At 38.1% G+C, this 26,842-nt stretch overlaps 1 protein-coding gene across 1 annotated transcript; it reads right to left on the bottom strand.

The window, feature by feature from the left end:
- Positions 1-10,010: 10,010 nt before the first annotated feature.
- Positions 10,011-13,337, bottom strand: LOC107763862 (protein indeterminate-domain 14). Its single transcript, XM_016582368.2, has 3 exons — positions 12,422-13,337; positions 11,752-12,151; positions 10,011-10,804 (listed from the first exon to the last, which is right to left on the bottom strand). The coding sequence occupies exons 1-3, from the start codon at positions 12,540-12,542 to the stop codon at positions 10,126-10,128; spliced, it is 1,200 nt and encodes a 399-aa protein (XP_016437854.1). The 5' UTR covers positions 12,543-13,337; the 3' UTR covers positions 10,011-10,125.
- Between the last annotated feature and the right edge of the window lie 13,505 nt (positions 13,338-26,842).

Here is a 26,842-nt window from a genome sequence, read left to right as displayed (position 1 = left end):
AAAACTAATAAATCATAGTTTATTCAAAATAATATAAGCCAAATGTAGTCAATAAAGCGATCGTGCTAGAACCACGGGACTCGGGGAATGCCTTACACCTTCTCCCCGGTCAACGAAATTCCTTATCCGGACTTTATTTTTGCAGACCAATAATAATAGAGTCAAACCTTCTTTTGACTAGGGATTCAAATAAAAGGTGACTTGGAACAGCCAAAAACTCAATTCCAAGTGGCGACTCTGTAAATAAAATAATCCCTACTCAAGTTTATCACTTTAATTAAAAAAACTCTTTAACCCACAATCCATAAAATAAAACACATAATATCTTATTGGGTGTAGAAAAGGGGTGTGACAGCTTCTACGACCAAGTTCCATAGAAGCGGTTGCACCAGCAACCCAAAAGTTCCAGCAGCTTCAACAAGGCTTCAATCTATCCGAACCCACACCGAAACATATCAACTCAACTTGGGATGAACTCAAATTTTGCACACAAGTCCCAAATAACATAACGAAACTATTCCAATTCCCGAAATCACAATCCGAATTCGATATCATCAATGTCAACTTGTCACGACCCAAACTCCTAACCTGTTATGATGGCGCCTATCTCAATACTAGGCAAGCCGACAACCTCAATAAACCATAATTTTTGAATTTCATAGAAAATCTCGCAAATTACTGACATAAAATATATTTTCAAAATCCGGTGTCACTGAGTACATGAACACCTAAATGATAACAAGGCCTGACTGATAAAACATTGTCTGAAAAATGTAGAACACTACAATAACTGAAAAGAAGAGAGTCAAGGTCTGCGGACGCCAAGCAACTACCTCGATAGTATCCATAGATAAAGCTTCGAAAAACTAACAAGCGCCATATCCGGAGGTACCTTGATCTGCACACGAGTTACAGGGTGTAGTATGAGTACAACTAACTTAGCAAGTAACAATACTAAATAAAGAGCTGAAAGTAGTGACGAGCTTCACTGTTGAGTCCAATTACAGTAATTTCCAACATAATAATGTAGGCATACTTTCAAGTTCAACATTTAAGGCCAAACAAGTAATATCATGTCAAGTTCAACTGAAACATAAGATAATATCTTTCAGATATTTCCAAACAGTGATATATGACAGCTGAAGTGCAACAATAATAAAATCAAATGCATCCTCTCAAGACCACAGTCACTCAGCACTCGCACTCAATAGGTACATGCGCTCACTGGGGGTGTGTACAGACTCTGGAGGGGCTCCTTCAGCCCAAGCGCTAAATTCCGCAAGGACAACTCAAGTGCTATAGTATCAATATCTAGATCCGCACGGATAACTCACGTGCTGCATAAACAACTCACGTGCCATAGTATGATATCTGGATCGGCATAGACAACTCATGTGCTGCACGGACAAATCACGTGCTATAGTATAATATATGAATCCGCACGAACAACTCACGTGATATAGTATAATGTCTCACAATCAGGCCCCCGGCCTCACTCAGTCATAAATCTCTCTAGTCTCTCGAGCTCTCAATAATCATGAAATTAGCCCAAACAACAATGATATCATGCATCAATAATGAACAATAGAGACTGAGATAAAATAAACAAGTAAACTGTGACTGAGTACAAAATAACAATTAAGCAGATAGTTTAACATGTACACGACCTTTGTGGGTCCCTATAGTACTAACACATAATCTAAACATGATTTGTGGTTTAGTTTATCTATTACATGGAGAATGTACATATAACAACAGGTTATTCAACTACACAGTTCTACGGAATTTGACCAAGTCACAATTCCTACGGTGCACGCCCACACGCCCGTCACCTAGCATGTGCGTCACCTTAAAACCGATAACATAACACATAATCCGGTTTCATACCCTCAGGACCAAATTTAGAACTGTTACTTACCTAAATCCGAGCAATTCTTTATTACGATAAGCCTTTGCCTTGCGAATCGGCCTCTGAACACCTCGAATCTAGTCAAAATTAATTTGATTCAATCAATTCAAATTATGGGAATTAAGTTCATATGAAAATATTAATTTTCCAATAAAATCCAAAATTACACTCAAAAATCGCCCGTGGGGACCACGTCTCGAAACCCAACAAAAGCTACAAACTTTGAACGCTCATTTAACCACGAGTCCAACCATACAAATTTCACTAAATTCCGACATCAACTCGGCCCTCAAATCTCCAATTAAAGTCTTTGAAGATTTCTACCATTTTCAACCCAATCTTTACCCATTTGAACTCAATAATCTTTTCACAAACCTTATTGGTACGTGTATGTATAAATGATACTTTTACACCCAAGAATCATACTCTTAATCTCCTATATTTTACCCCAAAATCGAAATTGAAGAACTGGGGGAAGAAATTCTTACCTCTTTGAAGGCCTAGCAAGATCTTTGTGAAATCTTCAAACCTTGAACAAGAATTGATGGACAAATGACTTGGTCTTCACTTTCTCTCTCTAAGATGCCCTCACATCTCTCTAAAATATTAGATGAAACCCTTCAAAATGACCCCTAATAGCGTTTTATAAGAATGGGGTCGGGTTTATAAAACCAGAAAAATGAAGCCCCGAACACACATATGCGACCGCATAATGGGTCGCATAAAAGGCCCTCCAGAACTGGGCATTTTCTGCCTCGGTGTGCGGTCACTATGCGGCCTGCAGACCAGTTCTGCGGTTGCATAATGCATCGCAAAACAGTTCTGCGGTCGCATAATCGACCGCAGACTTACACTCACCCTGCCCAAGTTCTGATTCACTCTGCGTCTATTATGCGGTCCGCAGAGTGATTCAGCGACCGCATAGTGGGCCGCAGAAATGACCTTTTTCGGCAAAATATTTCCTTTACTTATCGGCGCATTGTTCAACCTTTATACTAATTGATCTACCTCGGCATCACAAAACCTTAATTTCCTTAGCAAAAATTCTCCGGGGTCGTTACACATAAGTCAATATCCGGTTAACCTTTTCAACTTAAGTTCTAAATCTTAGAACTAAGTGTTCCAAATCATTCCAAAACCTCACCGGACCCGAACCAATTACCCCGACAAGTCAAATAACAACAATAAAACACAATTTGAGCAGTAAATGGGAAAACGGGATTGTAATACCCAAAACTACCGGCCGGGTCGTTACAAAATTTCCGGTCAAACTTATGAACTTTCCAATTCTTCAAGTGTCCAACTTTCGCCAATTGGTGCCGAATCCTTCTAGAAATATCCAAATACAAATCCGGGCATACGCCGAATTCCAAAATCACCATCCGAACCTAACGGAACCATCAAAACTCAGTTCCGAGGTCAAATTCAAAAAGGCAAACTTTGTCAACTTTTCCAACTTATAACTTAAATCATGAAATTCATTCTTCCAAATCGTCTCCGATTAACTTGAAAATCAAAGCCGACGATTCGCACAAGTCATAATACACCATACGGAGCTACTCATGCACTCAAATTACCGAGCGAAGTACAAATGCTCAAAACGACCGATCGGATCGTTACATACTGTTTTCAAGTTTTGATTAAGATTCAAATCCTTAAAGGTCTCAATGCAATATATGTCATAGATTCTCATGGTTCTTGTTATGGATCTTATGGTCATGGGCCTCACTGTCCTAGCCCAAAACCAAGTCATGTATTATCTGGAGAAATTGGCACTAGATGATAACATACAATAGGAATTGGTAAATTGTTGGCCTTATATTATATTTGGCAAAGGCAGCCCAAAAATTGACATTATATGGCCAAATCCAAAAAAAACTACTTTCATGTTTATTCTCTACCTATAACCCTTCTTTACCTCTCTTTGTGGTCTCCCTATCCCTTTCTCCTCCTAATTCCACCACAAAATTGCCGAAAACTGCCACTTGATAGCCTTCACTGCCTCCCATACTCACCTATATCTTCTGTCTCTTTTAACTCTTGTCGTTCTTGTTCAGGCAAGACTCTGACACAAAAGAGATTCCGTCAAGAATCAAAAAGTCCAAGTCCACAAATGGATGAATTCATCCCCCATGTAAAAAGTTTTTGTTTCTTATTGTTAGACTACGATCCTTGGGTCGTTTCAAGTTTGAATTGAATAGTTAGTATGGTTTTCTTTTTCCACATTTAATTATGACTTTACTCCGTCTCAAATTTGCAAGTCATAATTACCTTTTCAAGAGTCAATTGACAATTGATCAGGTAAAATGAAGCATAAAAAATTCTTGTGTAATAATGACAATTCGAAAATTACAGAGAAAATTAGTTGAGGCTATTCCAAATCATGAACTTATTATTTCAAGTCAAAAGATTTTTATATGTTCCTCAAGGCCACATCTGGACTGGATTTATTTGTTTCTGCCAAGGGAAGGAAGGTAAGTGTACTATATCACTATGTATCTCAATGTTAGTGGGCTGCTACTTTTTGAAGATCATAAAGGAGGAGAAATTGGCATACAAAGAAGGAAAATAAATTTTAGCATATATATATTTGTGTATATTTACAAGAGATTATGTGTTATACAATGAAATATACAAAGAAGAAAAATAATTTTTTGATCTACGATTTGATATACAAAGAATATAATAACTTTGATATATAGTTTGATATACACAAAGAAGGAAAATAAAGTTGTGATATACATTTTGGTATACACATTATTTTTGATGTATTATACATGGTGATATACAAAATAATATAATTCTTTTTCTGTTATACATTTAGATATATTTAAAGAAGAAAAATAAAATTTTAATATATATTATGATATACATATAAAAAAAAGTTTTGATATACACAGTTATTGTTGTGATATATATTTATTGGCTATTTGGTGCCAATATTTATAGGGCTTATTTCTGCCAATTATGTGGGTACGTTGTCACACTGTATCAAAACCCCTATTATTTGCCTAAGGTGTTATATGCACCCCTTCTTCCGTCGAGTATTACATTCACATGAATTTGTTGGGCCTGCCATGTCCTCAATCAGTGGTTGAAGTTCTTGTTTATGTGGCATGCCACATCGGGGCGGAAGGAGAGCATAAGCTATGGGTTCCAGACGAATTCAATAACTTTTGCTTAAATCCTGTATTTGTATTAGAAAATATAAGAAATATGTATAAATATCAAATAGTAAATTCAATAATTAAGACGAACTATGAGTTAAGTGACAAACTCAAAACCCATATATAAACTTTAAATTCTAGTTCCGCATTTGATCACACCATTTGTCCATATCGAGTATATACAAGTCCACGTTTCATTCCACATCAACCGTCAAATATGGTCTATCCGTGTAGCTAATGCGAAGCACCGCTACACATTTCACCTAATTAACGTATTTAATTTTTTGTAATTATAATTGCCTTTACAAGACGATTACATACTTATACAACCTATAAAATCATGAAGATATATTTAAGCGTTTATTCGACTCACAGTTACCATCAAGTCTGGGCCCTCTTGTTGTAGCGTTCTTATCCCTTATTTTGTCCTACGACTAATTCAGAAATCAACCAAACGTTTTTTAAACTCAAATTTAACTTTCAACACAATCCAACGTAAATAAAATGAAGCATATGTAATTAAAGCATCAATCCAAGAACAAGGACACAAAGAAGTACATATAACGAGTTGGATATTGTATTACATAGAATTACATAGACAATCCTTTGAAGCGATTTTGTCCTTTACAATCATCTCTTTTAATTTATTTTTGACACTAACGATCATTTTTTATGAGTAAACAGGTATCTATTTAAGACTAATTTAAATCTTTATTCATTGGCATTAATGTTATTGTTAGGACCATACAAAATCGGTTGCCGACAAACTTGCAAGATACAGGAGCAATTTGGATATTTTTGAGAGCTTAACTTTATATTGTCATCTACCACCTCTTGTAATTTCTGCTTTTGAACAAGTCTGGGTTACTCGCTTACTGTCTTGGTACTATTATCAAGGTTGGTAAAGTTATGTAATAATTTCTCCGTTTTAATTTATACGGTGTTATTTGATTAAATATGAAATTTATGAAAAAAAGAAAAAACTTTTGAAACTTATAGTTTAAAACAAGTCATAAAATTTATATGGTTATAAATCATCTCATTATAATAATAAAACAGCAAAATAGGAGTGAGTAAAAGAGTAGGCTTGGGATTCTGAAAAAAAATGAAAAAGAGTTGGCTTGGATTCTGTAAAAGAGGGAAAAAGAGTAGAAAAGAGTTGGCTTGGACAATTTTCTTTAGAATTGAAACAGAAGTTTCAAGCCTTACACCCATTTTTACCATTTTTGTTAAAAAGATGGACAAATTAATTGGTAAAAGCAGCAATTGGTTAAAGTTCGTCTTAGCTAGAATAATGAAAAGGTCTCGTTTCTGCAGACCTTCGTGTGTAATTTCCCTTGATAAAAGAGAACCACCTATGAGAGAGAAACAGACTGTGTCTTTTCTGCTTCTTGTGTTGTGTGTGATTTTGTAGCTGAGAAGGACAAATGCCTAATTTTAACCATTCAACAGTGGCACTGAAAACATGGCAACCTTCCTTTGTTGAAGCATTTAATATGAACCGAACTATAAAAATCTCCAACTTCCTACCAAGAGAGAAGTGTAGCTCCTTTTACCCTCTTTTGTTGAGAAAGGTAAAAGGATTTGTACTTGTCAAATGCTATATATACCTTTGTAAAAGATCACTACTCCATCCGCTGCATTTCTTTAAGTGATTTTTTGATATATTTTTTTTTTGTGGTATACAATATTTTTTTTTTCCCAGATATCAAGAAATTAACTTCTTCTTTTCAAAGTAGTCGTTGGAGTAAAACTCCAAGGAGTAGTTTGTTATATTTTCAATGAACAAATTAAGGTTAATAAGGATAATTTTATTGTTAATTAATATTAAAAGATGAATTTCTTAATATGTGTGAAAAGAACAAAAAATAAATCAGTTAAAAAGGACCGGAGGGAGTAGTAAGTTATAATACAAAAGATACAGAGACTTCTCTTTCCAAAATTTGTTAAATTGGTTTTTGTATAAAAGAAATTTTTAATTAAACATAAAGTAAACTAAATGTTGAGAGTTATTTTTACATAGCGCGAAGTGAAGTGCTCATCATTTGTTACTGAGCTGATCTGTTGTGAAGCGGTCACATAAGCAACGAGACTAGAGCGCTAGTTCAAATTTTGTACTTCATAGGGGTTCATTTTTTCTTCTGAACTGAGCAACAGTACATGCCAAGAGAAGTACTAATATCAAACACCACAACTTTTATTACGGCCATATATTGCCTCATTTACTATACATAGTTTAAATATGTCCAATACTGAAATTAATTATTTTTTCTCTTTTAATATTTTCTATTAAAATAATTTCAAGTACAAGGAAAGGTTTATAACAATGTAACAAGCTCGGTCTATGAGTGATATTATCTGTTTTGGTCTAGAATCGCAGAACTTATCACTAGTGAGCTGAGCTTTTATACATGGTTCAAGAGCCACTTCGCATGCTATTTAGGAAGGGCAAGTTTCATAACTAGACAATATTAAATAAAATATAATATATATGTAGCAGTAAACCAAATATTTCATATTTGGCCAAAGGAAATTTACGTTCAGTAATTAACTATCCAAAAATTGACCTTTAACAGAGAATCACATCCAATTATTGTTCCAAAAATCTCTCTGAAGAATCATGAATTGAGTAAAAATAGACTCAAAGTAATTACCTTCCTTCAAGGGACTTTTATTTTATTAATTAAGGCAAAAAAATATAAATTTCATTCAAAAACTCTACAAAACTCTAAAAATATTAGTAGAATATACTATGTGTGTATATATATATATATTTAAGTATAATATATAAAAATACATGTGATGCACTTAAAATACACATTATATACTACATAATATTTTTGTATAATATATAAATATACATGTGATGCACATAAAATACATAGGCAAAATGGTCTCCTGGCCATTTAAACTTGTGTCAGTTTGTCAATCTGGTAGACAAACTTATATCTTTCTCATTATAATACCTCAACTTGACGAACTGAATGCTAATAAACATGTTTGATTGTTGACTACGCTTATGTAGCAACAACAGGTTTATGCGGCCAAAGTGCGTGACAATCACGATAATAAAGAATTGAGAGATGGTAAAATTTGGAACTTTTTTGAGAAATTACGATAACTTTATGAGAGAGGGACAAGGTATCAAATAAAGAACATTGACATAATTAATGTAAGGATAGAAACGAATTTCTTGTTTTGAGGGGCAATAGATTTTTTAAATAACCACATAATCTTTCAATCCTGCTAAAAAGGTAAAAAAAATCTATCATATTTCTAATAAACAAAAAATGCTACTATTTATGAAAATAATCTTCAAATAGGAAGCAATCGTGTAAAAATCTCATTTAGGAATGGTGAGAAAACCTAGCTTTTAACTGATTTTAGACAAAATAAGTTTCACATATTTGATACGACGGTGGAACAAACTTTAGTGAGGATATTAAATCCCTTCGGCACCTAGACCTAGCCTACGACTAATATTGTTTGTTTCATGCCAAATTAAAGCTCACACAGTTTTAAAATACGTAAGTCTAAAACTTGCTTCTTTATATATTCAATATCTCTCCCATATTTTATTGACGTAAAATTTGTACACGGCGTCACAATCAAATGAAAAGGAAAATTTTAGTTGAGAATATTTAGAGTATGTATAAGACATGAACTTCCTTACAATGATAGATAAGGAATTAGGTAAACATTGTCACCACCAGCCCATAACCAAACACTCATATGTAGATCTAACAGGTTTGATTAAGGCAGGGGTGGCTATTGGTCCTACCGTTCATCATACATCCTACAATACTGTTATGTGATAATATCTATCATGTCTTTCTTGTTCAAACCAAACGAGCCTAACACATGATTAATTAACAAAATTAAAGTTAGACCATCAGCTGAAAGTATGGATCTCTAAGTAAGATCACGATCAAAGAGCTTAACAAAATATAGTTGTTCTATCTTTTTTTCTTTTTACATTGTTTAATAACGGAAGAGGGGAGGATGGAAGAAGTGAATTAGTCTTTAATTGTATTAAAAGCTTTATAGAAGCATATTTATATTTAAGTTATATATACTGATCGTTTAAAGGTCTTTTATATAGTTTAGACTGTGTGATAACAAGTTAATTATTTTTCACATGGTTAGTAATTAACTCTTTATTATCGATATGCGACTTAATTGTGTAATTATCTTTTAAAACATTAGTGTATAGAATCCCCAGTGTTGGGTGACATTTAAAGGAATAAAGCACGTGCTTAATTCGAAGGAAAAGCTGCCTATTGCTTATATACCTTATGAAACATTAATATCTTAGCTTGTTGGCTTTCTGTATGAATTTAGAAAAATTAGGTGAAGAGGATGCTATGATAGATTTTATTTGCTCGTTACAAAATTGTGCAAAATTTGCAACTGAAAAACATATCATATTCTAGTATCCATCACCAATTTATTAGCGCTTGGTTTTGCTATGAATAAAGAAGTTCACTTGTCGGATTAAAAATAAAACTATTGCTCTTTGCTCATCGTTCTTTAACCTTTCAAAACTTGTGAAGGCAAAGTTTCTATTTGAAACTGGCAAAATACAAAATGAACGTCATGTTTCCAAAAATATAATCTCGTTGCAGATCTGGTTATCACTACTGCCATCCTGAAAAGCTAAAAGTCATTTTTCGTACGTCGTTTCATTGAAAAAGTTTCAACCAAGAAAAGAAGAGAGAAATTAAAACTTGTACATCATTGTTTTACCAATTGTTTTCCAAAGTTGTACACATACACCATAATATAAAATCTGCCATATAAGTTAAATTATACTATACAAAACTGAGATGTGCCACGCCCTACTGTTCATACTGTTATCATCCCTTTATTGCATAAAAAATGTTTGAATGATTCAAGGAGTCTTATTCAAAAAGAAACACATACTGATAATCTTCTTTATAAAAGAAAAAAGGTAGAAGCCTACATTTTACTGCATGAGAAAGACAGTGAAACACAGATATACCAACAAAAAAAAAGGCCTAACCAACACACTGCTATTTTTCTCATTAATTAATGCTCTCCTTCAGCTTCAGTTGTTGCAGAAGACATGTAACTCATAGCTGGAGAAGACTCATCAGTTGCTTGAAACTTATTCTTGCAAGCATGGCAAGTGATTTCCAAGATTGAAGAGCTTATTCTCTTTGTAGCTTCCTCTTTCAAATTTTGAGCTCTTTCAATTTCAGCTTGTGCTTGTTGTCTGATTCTCTTTGCATTAGCAAATTCCAACTCTGCGAATTCAATTTGCCTCTTTGCTTGTCTTCTTGCTTCCTCAGCATAAGCCTTTTCAGCCATTGCCAAATTCAGTTCCTTGTGATCTTTTGACACCAATATTGAATCTCTAGTAGATGATCCAATTGACAATTTCAAATGGGGTGCTTGATTTTCATGATCACTGGTTCTTGAGGGACATGCAATTGAAGATGGTAAAAGGCGAAGTTCCAAATTATGCTGCTGATCATTATTATTACTACTAGGGAATTCGTTGTGCTGATCAGAATTATTAGGCAGAGGCATTATTGTCAATCTTGGTAAATTAGGGGCAATGCTGCTGAAATTTGTATCACTTGAAGGGCTAGTGCTTGAAGCAGTTCTTGAAGAACAACCAGCTTGCAATGGTTGCAAATCTGGCCTAGTACTACTACTTCTCCTTACAGTGCAAGTATCTTGGTGCTCAATAAAACTCTCCACTCTGCAAGGTCAAATGACAAGGATTAATATTAGTGTCAAGACTTGTTTATCTCGTATTTTGTTATGATGCATATTAATTAATAGGAGTAATAGTATAACAAACTTTTTGACCAAAATGACAAGGATTAATTAGCTTGTGAGGCAGAAGAAACCATCAATAATTTGGTATCTTGATCTTTGCACAAAGCTAGCTAGCTAGCTAGGGGTAGTTACTGGCCAAGATAAAAACAAAAGAGGCTACTTCTTGTAGGGTTACCTAAGAAAAGCAAAAAGAAAGTACCAGGGACAAAATTTTGAACAAAAAAAACTATTTTCAGAGATGATTTTGTTAGTCATATTAATATTAAATTGAATAAGAATGTGAAAGTCAATTAATACGTAGCACAAAGAAAGATGCACATTGTGTTCTTAACAATGAATATTTAATTTTCTTTTTAAAAAAAATTGAAGTATTTATGGGAAGTAGTGAACCCCTGGCCTGTGTATCGCTTCCATTGGCTGCTAGTTGTTATTAGGGTATTGGAATTTGTAACAGGATTAAGGAATGTATGTTTGTCTACCTCTTCGATCTCCACAAGGATTATGACAAAACTCAAAGAGAAGTTAAAGACTTTGTAAAAGAAATGACTAAAGAAAAGGTAAAAATTAATTTCCATGAAAGCCACAAGGTCCATAATGAGAAATGGTTATGTTGCTAACACTCTTTAAAAATAAAATATTGCTGGGTACATGTTGGATTTTTGAAAAGTAGTTTAAAAGATCCAACATGAGTACAACAAAATTTTTGAAGAATTGCACGACACAGGTTAAGAGAATCTTGGAACTCTGGATTATGCCAGCCTAAAGAATATCTAGAATTTCGCTCTAGTTTCATGAAACTCACAAGATGTTCAGAAATGCAATAAATAAAACAAAATAAACCTATTTAAAAACAGAATGTTGGTACACCTGGAAAATACGCGGCCACAGTCACAAGAATGGCCTCTAGTACCACAAGTCTTGAGATGTGCTTTGTAATCAGACTGAACAGCATAAGCTTTAGAACATTTCTCACAAACCCATTGCTTATTATTACTGTGTTTTCTCCTGAAATGTTTCTTTATCCCAACAAGATCTCCAAGGGCATGACATGGATGATGGTGCAAACAAGTTGGCTCTGGACACACAAATACCCTTTTCTTAACTTGTGGTGTCTCTCTCTTCACTAACTTCCATGGCACCTTGTGCCTTCTCCTGTGCATCTGAAGGTTTTGGTCCCTTTGAAAACCTTGGTTACAGATCTCACATATATACCTATCTGATTCCAACAGAGTCTTGGGCGAAAGTGAAACCACTTCTGCATCTGGATCTGTGACAATTAACGTATGGAAAATTGTTAACATACTGTCAGTGACACGGAGCCAAAAATTTATGCAAGGGAATTAAAAAATTCCTACAATGTCACAGCTTACTTTGCCACTGTACAAAAAAAATATTTATGTCAAGGGGATTAACAATTTATATATTACAAAAAAACTCGTTTTTTCTCTATTTGTATAGTGTACTTTTTCGACCAAACCCCTAGACTTGCTTATTGGGAAAAAAAAAAAAAGAAGAGAAGTTGTTAAGGGTTATATACCTGGAGTACCAGCAGGTCTTCTTTTCCTTCTATTAGAAACCCCAGAGTTTTCTGCAGAATTATTGAAAGCTTCAGAAGAGGAAGATGGACCAACGGGTGAAGAAGAAGAGTTGTCCAACATGTGTCCAACATGGTATAAAATCTTGTAGATCAAAGGGAAAAGATGAATACTGAGACACTGGTACCCTACTTGTACAGCTTTCTCAAATGGGGGGGGGGGGGGTGGGGCTTTTTAGGAAGGTGGGTAGCACTCTCTTTTTGAGAAAAATCAGCTTTCTTTTTTTAGCTTTTAAGCTTTTTCTATCAACTTTCTTGCTAGGTTTTCATTGATTCTCCACCTTGAGCAGGTAAGGTTGAAGCTAGTCTTCCTCATCTTTTCTTCTTTTACTACTACTATATATATATGACTTGTAGTTTCTATATAAAAGGTTGAAACAGTGATGAAAGAGAGAACGTGAAGTGGGGTTTTAGCCTTAAGCTGAACCAATTACTTTTGCTTCTTTACTTGAAACTTTGAGCCCACAATCAGACAGAGAATCAAAAGAACATCCCTCACATAAGAAAACAAAGAGTCATTATTCATGACACAATGTAATTTGCATGAATTAATGTTTGGCTTTGGCCCTTTAGAGTAACAAAGGATGAGTTACACGTGATCTCACGTCTTCCTCACGTGGCCTTTAACCCTTTACTTTTCTAAAAAGTGAAAGGTGAAACTTGAAAGTGGTTTAAAAAAGAATTTCCATTGACCAAAGTTTTCCCCTTTTAATGACCCTCAAAGTAAACATGATTAAGCTCTGTAGCAGCTTTTGTGAAAGATGGTGGAAAACGCACGATTAGCAGCTTTGTTAACAAAGTATCAATTATATACCTGCATCTTTAAAAGGAATATTGCTCCTTTATGGAGTTTCAATCTGAGAATTTTTTTTAGTAAAACGGGAATACTTATATTAATATTAGCCTGGTTCAGAAATATTATCATCCATTGTTATTTTTAAGGTATTTTGATCGCCAAATTCTGCCAATTTAGTACAAATGCTATTCGAATAAGTTCCAAAAATGTGCTCCTTCTCTATCGCCAATAGTCTGGACGCGAGTAATGAACGTGAAACTGCAAATAAGCTAACTTATTTGTGTAGGACTGCTAGGAAGCTTCCTTAGCCAAACGATGAGCCACTTCATTTTTTTGCCTAATATTATGCCTGACCACCAGCTTCTCCTCCTGGAGTTTTAACAACCTGTAATCACAAATGAATGTCATATGTAAGATATCCTTATTTTAATAGTTTTATTACCTCTATTGCATCAGTTTCAATTTCATGTGGTATGTCGCGCATATGATGTACACGTTGAAATGGTGGAGGAACAACTCAAGACAATATCCCATTCTTTCCACAATGGCTTTAGACGTGCTAAATATTCCAATTTTAATTGTAGCGTCAGAAAGCATATTTAGTTAGGGAAAGTAGTAGCTCGAATACAACTGACATTCATTGAGTAGTAATGCCATGAATGTTCTAATATGTTTGGATAATTGCGAAAAGTAAAAACCAATGAAGGAGCAGTTAATCGTAAAAAAGTCAACTAATTTGAAGAGATCATGTAACGACCCGGTCGGTTGTTTTGTGTACTTTAAGCCCGTTCCTTTATTTATTGCCTCCTCTATGTTATATTATAGTTATGTGACTTGGAGGGGTAGTTGGCTTGGATTTCGGATGAGTTTCGGAGTGAATTGTGACACTTAGTCCCAATGTTGGAAGCTTCAATTGAAAGAGTTTACCGAAGTTTCACATTTGTGTAAACGACTCCCGAATGGCGTTTTAATGGTTCTTATATCTTCGTATGATGATTTTGGACTTAGGAGCGTGTTCGGATATTGATTTGGAGGCCCGCATGTCATTTTGGCTTGGATTGGCGAAAGTTAGAAAGTTGAAGGTTTGGAAGGTTGAGAAGTTTGACCGAGAGTTGACTTTATTGATATCGGGGTCGGATTCTGATTTCGAAAGTTGAAATAAGTCTGTTGTGTCATTTATGACTTGTGTGCAAAATTTGAGGTCAATCGGAGTTGGTTTGGTATGAATCGACATTAGTTTTGGAAGTTGAATGTTCATGGATTCAATAGGTTTGAATTGGGTTGTGGATTATAGATTCGAATTGAATCTGGAACCATTTGAGACTTGGGAAATAATTTGCCCAACTGAGGATCTGGTGCAATCGCACCTGCGCATTTTGGGCAGCAGGTGCGGCACCGCAGAAGCATCCTGTGAGACGCAGAAACGAGGTTCAAGGGGTTTGGCAGTGGCCGCAGATGCAAGGGGATTTCCGCATCTACATGTGCGCATGTGCGAAGGATAGGTCGTAGATGCGAATAGGGCCAGAATGGCCTGGGGTCGTAGACGCGGATACTGTCCGCAAAAGCGCCCATATGTCTGCAGGAGCAGAAGCGCATATACGCGTTTGTGTCTACATAAGCGGATCTACCAGGGCTTAAGTGGAAGCCGCACCTGCGATGGATTTTTCGCAGGTGCGGAGCCGCATAAGCAACTGTTGGTCCGCAGATACGGAATCACTAGGCTGAAAAGGGGCAAATCGGGGGTTTTAATCTATTTTTCATCTTTTGAGTTAGAGACCTCGGTTTTGGGCGATTTTGGGAGAGATTTTAACTCGGATTTGACTATTATACATGAATCCATCATTGTTTTTATCATTAAATAAGTGTTTTGAGTTGGAAAAATTGGAAAATTTTGTGAAAACTTCCTAAGCTATAATTTAAGAATTTAAGCGTCGATTTGAGGTCGGAATTGAATAATTTTAGCATGGTTGGACTCATTATTGAATGGATATTCGGATTTTGTAAGCGTAGTCGGGTTTCGAGATGCGGACCTGAGATTGACTTTTTGATTTTCTTTAAAGATTGCAACTTTATTATCTGAAATAGTTTCTTATGATTTGTATTTATGGTATAAAGTTATTTTTGGCTAGATTCGAGCCATTTAGAGTTGGATATTCGTGGAAAAGGCTTACTAGTGGATTGAGTTAGCTTGTTTGAGATAAGTATCTTGCCTAACTTTGTGGGGGGAAGGGAATTACCCCTTAGGATTGGAGTTGTTTTGTATTATTTGTGGTACGTGAAAGCCGTGTACGCAAGATGACGAGTGGGTACACGGGCTATATATGCTATTTGACTGTCTTAGGCTATCTGGACTCTTTTCATGCCTTTAATTGAATTATCATAGCATTTTATATTTTATCATTGTTAGTCTACCCTTACATCTATTAATCTACCCTCACACGCCTTATTTGACATTGTTAACACGTGTTCCACCTTTTACTTGTTATTTTCTCTTATATGCTTTAATTGAAGTCATTGTCTTCCTTAGTATTTATCGCTTCTTTAATTGTTGAATTGTTTACTTGAAGTTGTTGTTTTCATGGAATAGCTTCTTGTTAAGTTATTGGTGTTGAAGTTGTAAAAGTTGTGATCACATTGAGGTAAAGTTGTTAATTATTGAAATACATTCTTGTTGAGCTATTCACTTTCAGTTGCTTTTGTTGAGACTCTTGTACACATAGTGGTTAAGCCATGGGCTATTTGTTGTGAAAATATTGGTATTGTTGATTCTTTTGGCAAGTTGTGGCATATGGGCACTTGTAGTGCAAGTTGTGATTATGTTGTGATATTGATGCGCATGCGGCTGCATAAGGATATGGGTTAATGTACATGAGGCATAAGGTGGGATTTATGTGCATGTTGCTAGTAAGGGAATTACTTGAAGCCACACGGTGACATAAGATGGTCTACAGTACGTGTAACTATTTCGGGAAATTATTTTCAAAACTATCTATATGTAAGGCTCATATGGCGGTATAAGGAAAGATTGTGATTGTGATTGTGAAATGAGATTACGAGGCGGTATGTCGGTTGTGATTCTTCTTGTTATCTCTCAGTTACCTCACTTGTATTTGTACGCATTATTTTCTTGATGTTTTTATTATGTGTTTCTTCCTTGTTGCATTTATTGCTTTAAATTCAGTTGTAGTCTATCTTGGTGTATTTTTGTATTGCCTCATTTTTCTCATTTTCGTTCTTAGACTGTATTATACTTGTTCAACTTTTTTTTCTTATCTTAGTAGGTGTCTTGACCTGGCCTCATCACTACTCTACCAAGGTTAGACTTGATAATTACTGGGAACCGTTGTGGTGTACTCATACTATGCTTATGCACATCTTTTTGTGCAGATCCAGGCACCTCATATCATGTTAGACATCAGTGATTTGGCTATTCATCTCGGAGACTTCAAGGGATATCTATCCGGCGTTCGCAGTCCTCAGAGTCATCCTCTATCCTTATTTTTCTATTGCATACTCTTTATTTAGACAATGATGTATTAGGGATGTTTTATAATATTCGTGTAGAGCTTATGACTCAATCTCACCAGATTTTGGGAGTTAATGTCAGCAGTATTCTCGAGTTCTATTATGATAGCTAGATGGTTTAAATTTGAAGTTCTATTATTATTTCCGATATTTCTCCTCACATGTTAGGCTTACCTAGTCTTAGAGATTAGGTGCCATCATGACATTCTACGGTGGGAGATTGGGGTTGTGACAAGTTGGTGTCAGAACTCTAGGTTCATTGGTGTTACGAGTCATAAGCAGGTTTATTAGAGTCTTGCGGATCGGTATGGAGACGTATGTACTATCTTCGAGAGGCTATGAAACTGTTAGGAAACTTCACTTCTTTGATTCCTTATCGTGCAAATTTGTTGACTTCGAAATTCTAAATCTTTGTCTTTCTATTTTCTCATAGATGATGAGGACATGCACCGCTGGATCCGACGATCAGACACCCATGCCCCTTGCTAGAGCCGCGAGAGGCCGGGCCGGGGCCAGGATAGAGGCCGAGGAGAGGCACGTGGTGCAGCTAAAGCACCTGCCCGAGCTACGACACATGAGAAACCAGTAGCTCCAGTTAGGGGGCAGGCACCTAAGGCACCTGTTTTCACCCCTGCACTTCAGGAGACGCTCACACAGTTCTTGACCATGTTTGGTACTCTAGCTTAGGAGGGATGATTTCACTTGCACCAGCAACATCTCGGGCTGGGGAGGGGGGAGCTCAAACTCCCGCGGCCCGTACACTAGAGCAGCGGGTCCATGTTGATCAGGTCCCAAAGGTTATACCAATAGAACCTGGTGTACCGGTTCAGCCCGAGTTTAGGGCAGCAACATTTGAGGAGGAAGAGCTTAGACTTGAGAGGAACAATAAGTACCATCCTCCTACTTTTTGTGGCCTAGATACAGAGGATGCATATGGTTTTCTAGAGAAATGCCACCGTATTCTGCGCACCATGGGTATTGCCGAGACGATGGGAGGTTGCCTTTACTACATTCCAGCTGTTAGGAGCTACGTATCAGTGGTGGCACACTTGCGAAGAGGGTATCCCAGCCGATGCAACTTCACTCACATGGGCTCAGTTTTCAGAGAGGCTCTTGAGAGAGTTTGTTTCTGAGAGCCTTCGGGATGCATGGCACACGGAGTTTGACCAGCTGCGCCAGGGTACTATGATAGTGTCAGAGTATGCTGTTAGATTCAGTGAGTCATCCGGACATGCACCTGCCTTGCTTTCTACAGTTAGAGAGCGAGTCCGTCGATTCATCGAGAGGCTCAACTATGGTATTAAATTCAGCATGGATCGAGAGGTGGAGACCGATATCCCATATTAGCAGGTGGTAGAGTTCACGTGGAGATTGAAGTATATGATTGACCGCGAGAGAGAAGACAGGGAGGCCAAAAGGCCTCGAGGTACTGGAGGATTTAGTAGTAGCCACGCTGCAGCTACTACCTGTCATGGTAGGTATTATGTGAGCACCGGTTCATTCAGCGCTTCCAGTTCTTCGTGGTGCTCCGGCTACTTCCAGGTCTCAGGTTTCCTATTATGCACCGCCACTGTCTAGTGCACCTCCTGCACATGGTGCTTTTAGCGGTCAGTCTAACGAACATGTTCATTTAGTTGCTCTTCCGGGAGATTGGCAGCTACATCCAATTCAAGGTTCAATTTCTTCAGCGCCCACATGGCCTTGTGCTCTAATTCAACCGGAAGATGACATGCTTTCCCAAATACCAATCGGTACAGAGACATACCAATTGGAGTCTTGTAAGTTGTTCTATAGGCCCATAAAGCATCGTCAAGTTTCCTTGACCAATCAGTCCGGTTTGCCTTGACAGTCTTGGATAGAATGCTCTTGATCTCCCTGTTGGAGACTTCAACCTATCCACTTGACTGGGGGTGATAGGGGGTTGACACCTTATAATTGACACCATACTTGAAAAGTAAAGTGTCGAAAGATTTGTTGCAAAAATGAGAACCCCCATCACTAATGATAATCCTTGGGTGCCGAACCTTGTGAAGATATTTTTCTTTAAGAAAGCCACCACACTCCGTGACTTATTGTTGGGCAAAGCCACAACTTTAACCCATTTGGAAACATAATCCACAACAACAAGAATATAAGTGTTCCCACATGAACTCACAAATGATCCCATAAAGTCGATGCCCTACACGTCAAAAATATCAATCTCAAGAATGGTGGTGAGAGGCATTTCATTCTTCTTGGAAATTCCACTGGCTCTTTGGCACTCATCACAACGCCTAACGAGCTTGCTAGCGCCTTTGTACAAGGTAGGCCAATAGAACCCACAGTTTAGGACCTTTGTAGCAATTCTCACCCCACCATGGTGACCACCATAGGGCGAGGAATGGCAAGCTTCAAGAATACTTAATTGCTCTTCTTCCGGAACACCTCTGGATAACACCATCATTGCAAATTTTGAAAAGATATGGCTCGTCCCAATAATAATCCAAGCAGTCCCATTTGAGCTTCTTCCTTTGGTTAGACGAGAGCTCACTCGGGACAAGGACGGTCACAAGAAAGTTAGCCACATCGGAGAACCAAGGTATCCCAGTCAAAGGCACGGAGAGGAGTTGTTCATCCGGAAATGAATCAGTAATCTCGAGGCCATCATGGGGCCTCCCCTCTTCTTCTAAGCGGGACAAGTTGTCCGCCACTTGATTCTCACTCCCTTTTCGGTCTATGATTTCAAAGTCAAACTCTTGTAAAAGAAGAACCCATCTCATTAACCTAGCCTTAGAGTCCTTTTTACTCGTCAAATAATGAAGTGCCGCGTGATCTGTGTGTGCAATCACTTTGGTACCCATAAGGTACGGGCGAAACTTTTCTATGGCAAAGACAATGGCCAATATATCTTTCTCGGTCACCGTATAGTTGACTTGGGCGTCATTTATTATTTTGCTTTTCTAATAGACTGGATGAAATATCTTGTTGATTCTTTGCCCCAATACCGCTCCTACCGCAACGTCGCTAGCATAGCACATGAGCTCAAATGGTAAGCTCCAATTGGGTGCAGTAATGATGGGAGTGGTAGTCAACCTATACTTGAGTAGCTCAAAAGCTTTCATGCAATCATCATTGAACACAAACTTGGCATCTTTTTCCAACAACTTGCACAAGGTGTTCACCAATTTTGAGAAATCCTTGATGAACCTACGGACAAGTGAATATGGTTTTCTCTTGGTCGTCAGGTGCAATGAGAATCTGGTTATATCCAGAATACCCATCCAAAAAGCAATAATAAGCATGTCCGGAAAGTCTATCCAACATTTGGTCAAGAAATGGCAATGGAAAATGGTCTTTCCGGGTCACTTTGTTCAGCTTCCTATAATCCATGCATACCCTCCAACCGGTGACAGTTCTTGTGGGGATCAATTCATTTCTATCATTTGTGATCACAGTCATGCCCCCTTATTTGGGACACATTGTACCGGCGAAGTCCATGTACTATCAGAAATAGGGTACGCAACCCCTGCGTCTAGCCACTTGATGATCTCTTTCTTGACTACCTCTTGCATGGCCTCCTTCAACCTCCTTTGATGTTCCACGGAGGATTTGGAATCTTCCTTCAATATGATTTTTTGCATGCAAAATGCAGGGCTTATACCCCGAATATTCGCCAATGTGCAACCTATTTCATTCTTCCTTCTTTGAAGCACCGCAAGGGTGGAATCTACCTGCACGTTAGTTAAGCACGAAGAAAGAATAACAGGTAATATGGAACAAGGGCCTAAGAACTCATACCTGAGGTGTGAAGGAAAGGGCTTCAACTCCAATGTGGGTCGCTCCTCGATTAAGGGCTTTTTTGGTGGAGTCTTTCGGCTCTCAAGGTCCAAGGAAAGTTTTCGGGGTCTATATGTGTAGGATCCCATTCCTTGCAAAGCATTTGCATATTCTACCAAGCCTTCCTTCTCATCCTCATCATGATTCAACAACACAGCTTCCAAATGGTCTTCCATATTAATCATAGCACTTGTGTCACCAACAATCACCTCGGTCACAAGATCCACAAACGAACATACTTCGTTGCTATTAGGCTGTCTCATTGACTTGCACACTTGGACCATAACTTTTTTATCGCCCACCCGGAAGGTGAGCTCCCCAAATTCAAAATCAACTACGGCCTTCCCTATAGCTAGTAAAGGTCTCCCCAATATGATTGGCACTTCATAGTCAACCTTACAGTTACAAAATCTGTGGGAAGTATGAATTTGTCGACCCGAACTAGCACATCATCATTTATCCCCAATGGCCTCTTCATTATTCGGTCCGCCACTTGCAACCTCATGGAAGTAGGTCTTGGTTGCCCAATCCCTAATGTCTTGAACACAGAATATGACATCAAATTAATTCTCGCTCCCAAATCACACAAGGCTTTGGTGAAATCGGCACTACCAATAGTGCATGGAATTGTAAAGGCACTAGGATCTTCTAGCTTTGGAGCCATGAAATGCACAATGGCACTCACTTGATGTGTCATTTTGATTGTATCACATTTCATTGACCTCTTCTTTGTTACCAAGTCCTTCATGAACTTGGCATATCCCGGCATTTATTCTAGAGCTTCAACCAAAGGCACATTTATGGACAAAATTTTCATCATATCAATGAATTTCTTGAATTGGTTCTCGTTATTTTTCTTTGAGAGCCTTTTAGGATATAGTGGAGGAGGCCTTGGCAAAGGAGCCTTGGCTTTGGGAACTATCGGATCTGGTATGTCTGTCACGTGTTCCCTAGACAAGTTCACATCATCTTGTGTCTCCTCCACATTTTCATCAATGTCTATTCTCACTTCATCGTTAACATTCTCATCATTTCTTGGCTCATCCTCTTCTTGCACAACCACATCATCATTCATGATCTTTCTTGTATTGGAGGTACTAGCAACTCCACCGTTACCACTTCTTGTAGTCACCGCCAGAGCATGGCCCATATTGTTTCCACCCTTTGGGTTTACTACTGTATCACTTGGTAGTTCTCCCTTAGGGCGAGTAATCAAGGCTTGAGAAATTTGACCCATTTGGACTTCCAAGTTGTGGATAGAAGTGTTGTGGTAGGCTATTTGGGCATCATAGTCGGCGTTTTCTTCCATCATTTGCTTGAGCATACTTTCTATTCGTCCCATCTCATTGTTTGAAGAACTTTGCCCTTGTAACGGATATGGAGGCAGGTTGTTGGGTTGTTGATACATCGGGGGCCTTTGAACGCCCGACCCCCGGTTCCCTTGATTGTTGTTGTTCCAACCTTTTAACATTGCCTCCCCAATTACTATTATTGTTGCTACCCCAATTGCCTTGGTTATTTCCTTCATTCCCTCAATTTTTATTGTTGTTTCCCCAATTGTTCGGATTGTTGTTGTTGCTACTATTCCAATTCCCTTGTCCTTCGTTGCCCCAATTTTGATTGTTTCCCTGTGATCTCCACTATTCATGGTAGTTGTCAACTTTGTTATGGCTTGTCTGTGATCATGAAGTTCCTTGTGAAGGTGGATAACATTAGGGTCACCCTGAGGAACGTTGTCCCGACTTTGCCAAGCTGAAGAGGTGTCCGCCCTCTCATCTAATATTTCACATGCTTCTGAATATGGTGTGTTCATGAAGTTAGCCCCCGCGAGCTAGTTCACCACACACTGGTTAGTTGTGTTGATACCCCTATAAAAGGTCAGTTGGATCATGGCCTTGGTCATATAATTGTTCGGACATTCTTTGACCATGGTGCGATATCTTTCCCAAATCTCGTATAATGGGTCATTGGGCTCTTGTTTGAAAGCTAAAATTTCATCCCTTAGTATAGCCATGTGCCCTGGAGAGAAGAATTTGGCAATGAACTTCTCGGCCAACTCATCCTAAGTCTGGATGGAATGATTGGGAAGTCTCTCTTACCAGTCCAAAGCCTTTCCCCATAGAGAAAAGGGAAATAGCCTTAACCGCAATGCATCCTCAGTGACATTTGTTTTCTTGCTTCCCCAACAAGTATTAACAAACCCTTTGAGGTGCTTGTAGGCATTTTGGTGTGGAGCTCCGGTGACAAAACCCCGCTGCTCAAGCAGTGTAAGCATTATGTTGGTAAATTGGAAGTTGCCCTCCCTAATCCGGGGCATGACTATTGCACTTGCATAGCCCTCATTCGGCAACACCTGGTGCGCTGCTCTTTGTGGAGGCGGTCGGCCTCGCCTGTTTACTTGAGGCTCGGGATAAACCTCATCCACTTGATCATCATCTACCTCCTCCCCCAATGGTAAATTTCCAAGGGGCTCATTGTTAAGGGCCATTTTGTACCTAAAAGCAATTGACACACAAAAATTAAGTAAACGGAAGGAAAGAAAAACAAAACACACAAATAGTTAGATATATAGCTAAGACCGTCTATGTCCCCGACAATAGCACCAAAAATTGATCGGGTCCAAACCTGTACTACTATTGAGTAGCGAAGATGGTCAATACGGTTTTACCGAACAAGGTCGGGATCAAATCCACGGGGAGTTAATTGATTTGAAATTAGGTTTATATCTAACGGGTAACAAGAATCTAGGGCAAGCTTGATTAATTCAGGGTCGTAATATAGCTATCACACCCAAGTACTCACTCTATACCTCTCGATAGTTTGAGTGATTTTGCCCAATTTGGCTTTCTCAAGTCCAAATGGGTATTCATGCAAGTCACGTGATATTAGCTCAAGTCGGGTATCTCTAGGTTTAACCCTTTAATTGGGGCTATCAATTTTTTGAGTTCACCACAATTCCTTATTAGCCTAGTTTTCCTAGACTTAGTCCTCTTTCTCAAAAAGAGACTAAGTCATAAAGGCATGGATCAAAGTTTGCAACCACTAATTCTACAATTCTAGTAGCCATAAATATTCAAGCCCTAAAATTCAGTACCCATTAAATACCCACACTAGGGTTGGATCATAACCCTAGGTATGGGTTTAGCTACTCATGGAAATAACAGAAATTAAAGATGAAATAAAGATAAATCCATAATATTAATTTGGGGAATGAAAATCTAATGTTAAAAAGTGAATCTAGTACAAAATTTTCCAAAAGGGAACTTCCAGTCGTTTCACGTGTTCCGCAAATTCATAATATAACCTAAAAATGACAAAAAGTTCTATTTATACTAAGCTGAATTTTTCGAACAAAAATACACCTGCGAAGGTTATGCGGCCACGTAATTCTGACCGCAGCCGCATTCTTGCTTTTGCGGCCGCGTAATTCTGATCGAGGTCCGCATTCTTCACTTCTGGATCTTGGTTGAGCATGGTTTTGCGGCCGCGTAATTCTGATCGAGGTCCGCGTTCTTCACTTCTGGATCTTGGTTGAGCATGGTTTTGCGGGCCGAGTAATTTCCATCGCGGTCACGTAGGAGACTTCCGCGGCCGCATAATCTTGATGTAGACCGCACTTCTTATTTTTGCTAAAAATATAAGCTCTTTGAACCTCAGCAACCGCGGTCTGCGTAATTTCAATCGCGGCCGTGCAAGTACTTTTGCGGCCGCACCTTTATGACGCGGTCCGCGTCCATGTTTTAGACCAAAAATCCATCTATTTGAATCTTCCTTTCGCGGACCTCGAAATAGTGCTCGCGGCCGCATTGTAGCTTTCACGGCCGCATAATATTTGTGCGGTCCGCGTTTCATACCTTTTGGCCTAGTCTTGGTTTTTGTTCAAGTTTTGACTCCTTTATGAGTTGATTATGACTCCTTTGGCTCATTTTTAACAATCCCTGTAAGCAAGCATATTAAATTAGTTTTCGGAAATACCTTCACGCATTTTTGGCCCTAAACACAAGTAAAAGAGAGAAAATAATATGTTAAAATCCCTGCTTATCGAGCTCCTCCGTTACGGGTATCAAATAATCGTACACTTAAGTTATCCAACCGGTGTAAGTCTTTAGTCATTTCCAACTTATAATTTTTCATAATTGGGTGGTTTAACCATTCAACCATGGATGCTTAGCGGGGATCCTCGTACATGGTGAATAACCAAATTCCAATTGAAATAAAATCTATAGAATAAATCAATGCAATTTAAGAGGAATCAATGAGAGGACATCAATTCAAATCCTGGATTTTTGAATTTAGAGAGATATTGAGAGAGATCAAGAATTCTCACAATTTCTTAGATTCATGGACCCAATTCAATTCAGTGGGATCCTTCATTCACATTTTTTTCCACCAAGAACGGTGGGTCAATTTTAAGAAATTTCATCGTAAATGTGAAATACGTATATAAATAAAAATGAGAGAGAGATAAAAAGGATGCAAGGTCTGTCGTAGGCTGCCCATGGATTTCCGACTTAGCGCGTCAACCACAATGTTTTCCTTTCCAAGATGGTACAAAACTTCCGACTTAGTACATCAACTACAATACTTGCTTTCCCAGTCCTCAGATTTAATTCTTTTTGCTTGAATATGTACTACAAGCTCTTGTGATCAGTGAATATGTCAGCATGAACTCCATACAAGTATTGATGCCATATTTTCAAGGAAAATATAATAGCTACTATCTCCAAGTCATTAGTTGGGTAATTCTGCTCGTGTTTCCTCAATTGTCTCGAAGCGCAAGGAACAACTCTCCTGTGTTGCATTAAAACACTTTCCAATACCACTCTCAAGGCATCATAATATACAATGTACCCCTCGGGTCATTTAGGAAGAGTTAGAACTGGTTCCGAGATTAACCTATCATTTAACTCTTGGAAGCTATTCCCACAAACATCGATCCACCGGAATTTCGCTGCCTTATTCGCCAACTTCGTTAATAGAGTAACTATAGATGAGAAATTTTTCACGAACCTTCGGTAGTAACCGGCTAAGCATAAGAAGTTGCGTACCTCGATATGAGTTGTATGCCTTTGACAAATATTAACTGCTTCAATATTTTGACTATCGACTTTGATACTCTCACCTGATACTATATGCCAAAGAAAATCCACTGAGTTCAGCCAAAACTCACACTTGGAAAACTTAGCGTACAACTTGTGATCCCGGAGTGTAAGTAGGAACTTTCGCGAATGTTTTGCATGCTCTGCTTCTGATCGAGAATACACCAAATTGTCTTCTATGAACACGATCAAGAAGATATCGTAAAATGGCATGAACACTCAATTCATCAGATCCATAAAATCCGATGGTGCATTGGTTAGGCCAAAGGACATAAAAAGAAATTCGTAATGGCCATATCTAGTCCGAAAAGCTGCCTTCAGAATATCTTCTTCCTTAATTCTTAACTGGTGATACCCATATCTGAGATCAATCATCGATCCTCGGGAGTGGATACTTGTTCTTAATAGTGAGCTTATTCAGTTGTCAATAATCAATGCACATCCTTAGGGAACCGTCCTTCTTTCGAACAAATAGCGCTGGAGCTCCCCACAGGGAAGTACTGGGTTAGATAAAGCCCTTATCCAAAAGATCCTTCGGTTGAGCTTTCAATTCCTTCAACTTGACAAGAGCCATCTTGTACGGAGGAATAGATATCGGTTTTGTATCGGGTGACACATCAATGGCAAACTCTATCTCCCTCTCGGGAGGAACACCCTAGAGGGCATCAAGAAATACATTGGGGAATTCACTAACAACCGGAACCGATCGAAGGGTGGGAGGCTTTGCCTCTGCATCCCATACTCGTGCCAAATAAAAAAATATACCACTTCGAGATCATCTTTCGAGCCTTAAGGTAAAAAATAAACTTCCCTTTTGGCACTGAGACACCATCCTTCCATTCAATGATGGGTTCTCCTGGAAAATAAAGCGAACAACCTTCATCCCACAATCTATGTTAGCATAACACGAAACCAACTAGTCCACCCCATGATGACATAAAATACCATCATCTCTAATTCATTCAAATCAGCTAAGGATCACACATTGCAACCTCGATATAATCGTCTAACTATCACAGGCTCACATGTGGGTATGGACACTTCAAACGACTTATGTAACAATTCGGGCTCCTAACCACATTTACTAGCAACAAATGGAGAAATATACAACAAAGTGGAGCCTGGATC

The sequence above is a fragment of the Nicotiana tabacum genome, chromosome 9, assembly GCF_000715075.1.
Source record: "Nicotiana tabacum cultivar K326 chromosome 9, ASM71507v2, whole genome shotgun sequence".
Lineage (NCBI taxonomy): Eukaryota > Viridiplantae > Streptophyta > Magnoliopsida > Solanales > Solanaceae > Nicotiana > Nicotiana tabacum.
Note: the sequence above shows the minus strand (reverse complement) of the source record. Positions and strands in the feature narration are given on the sequence as shown.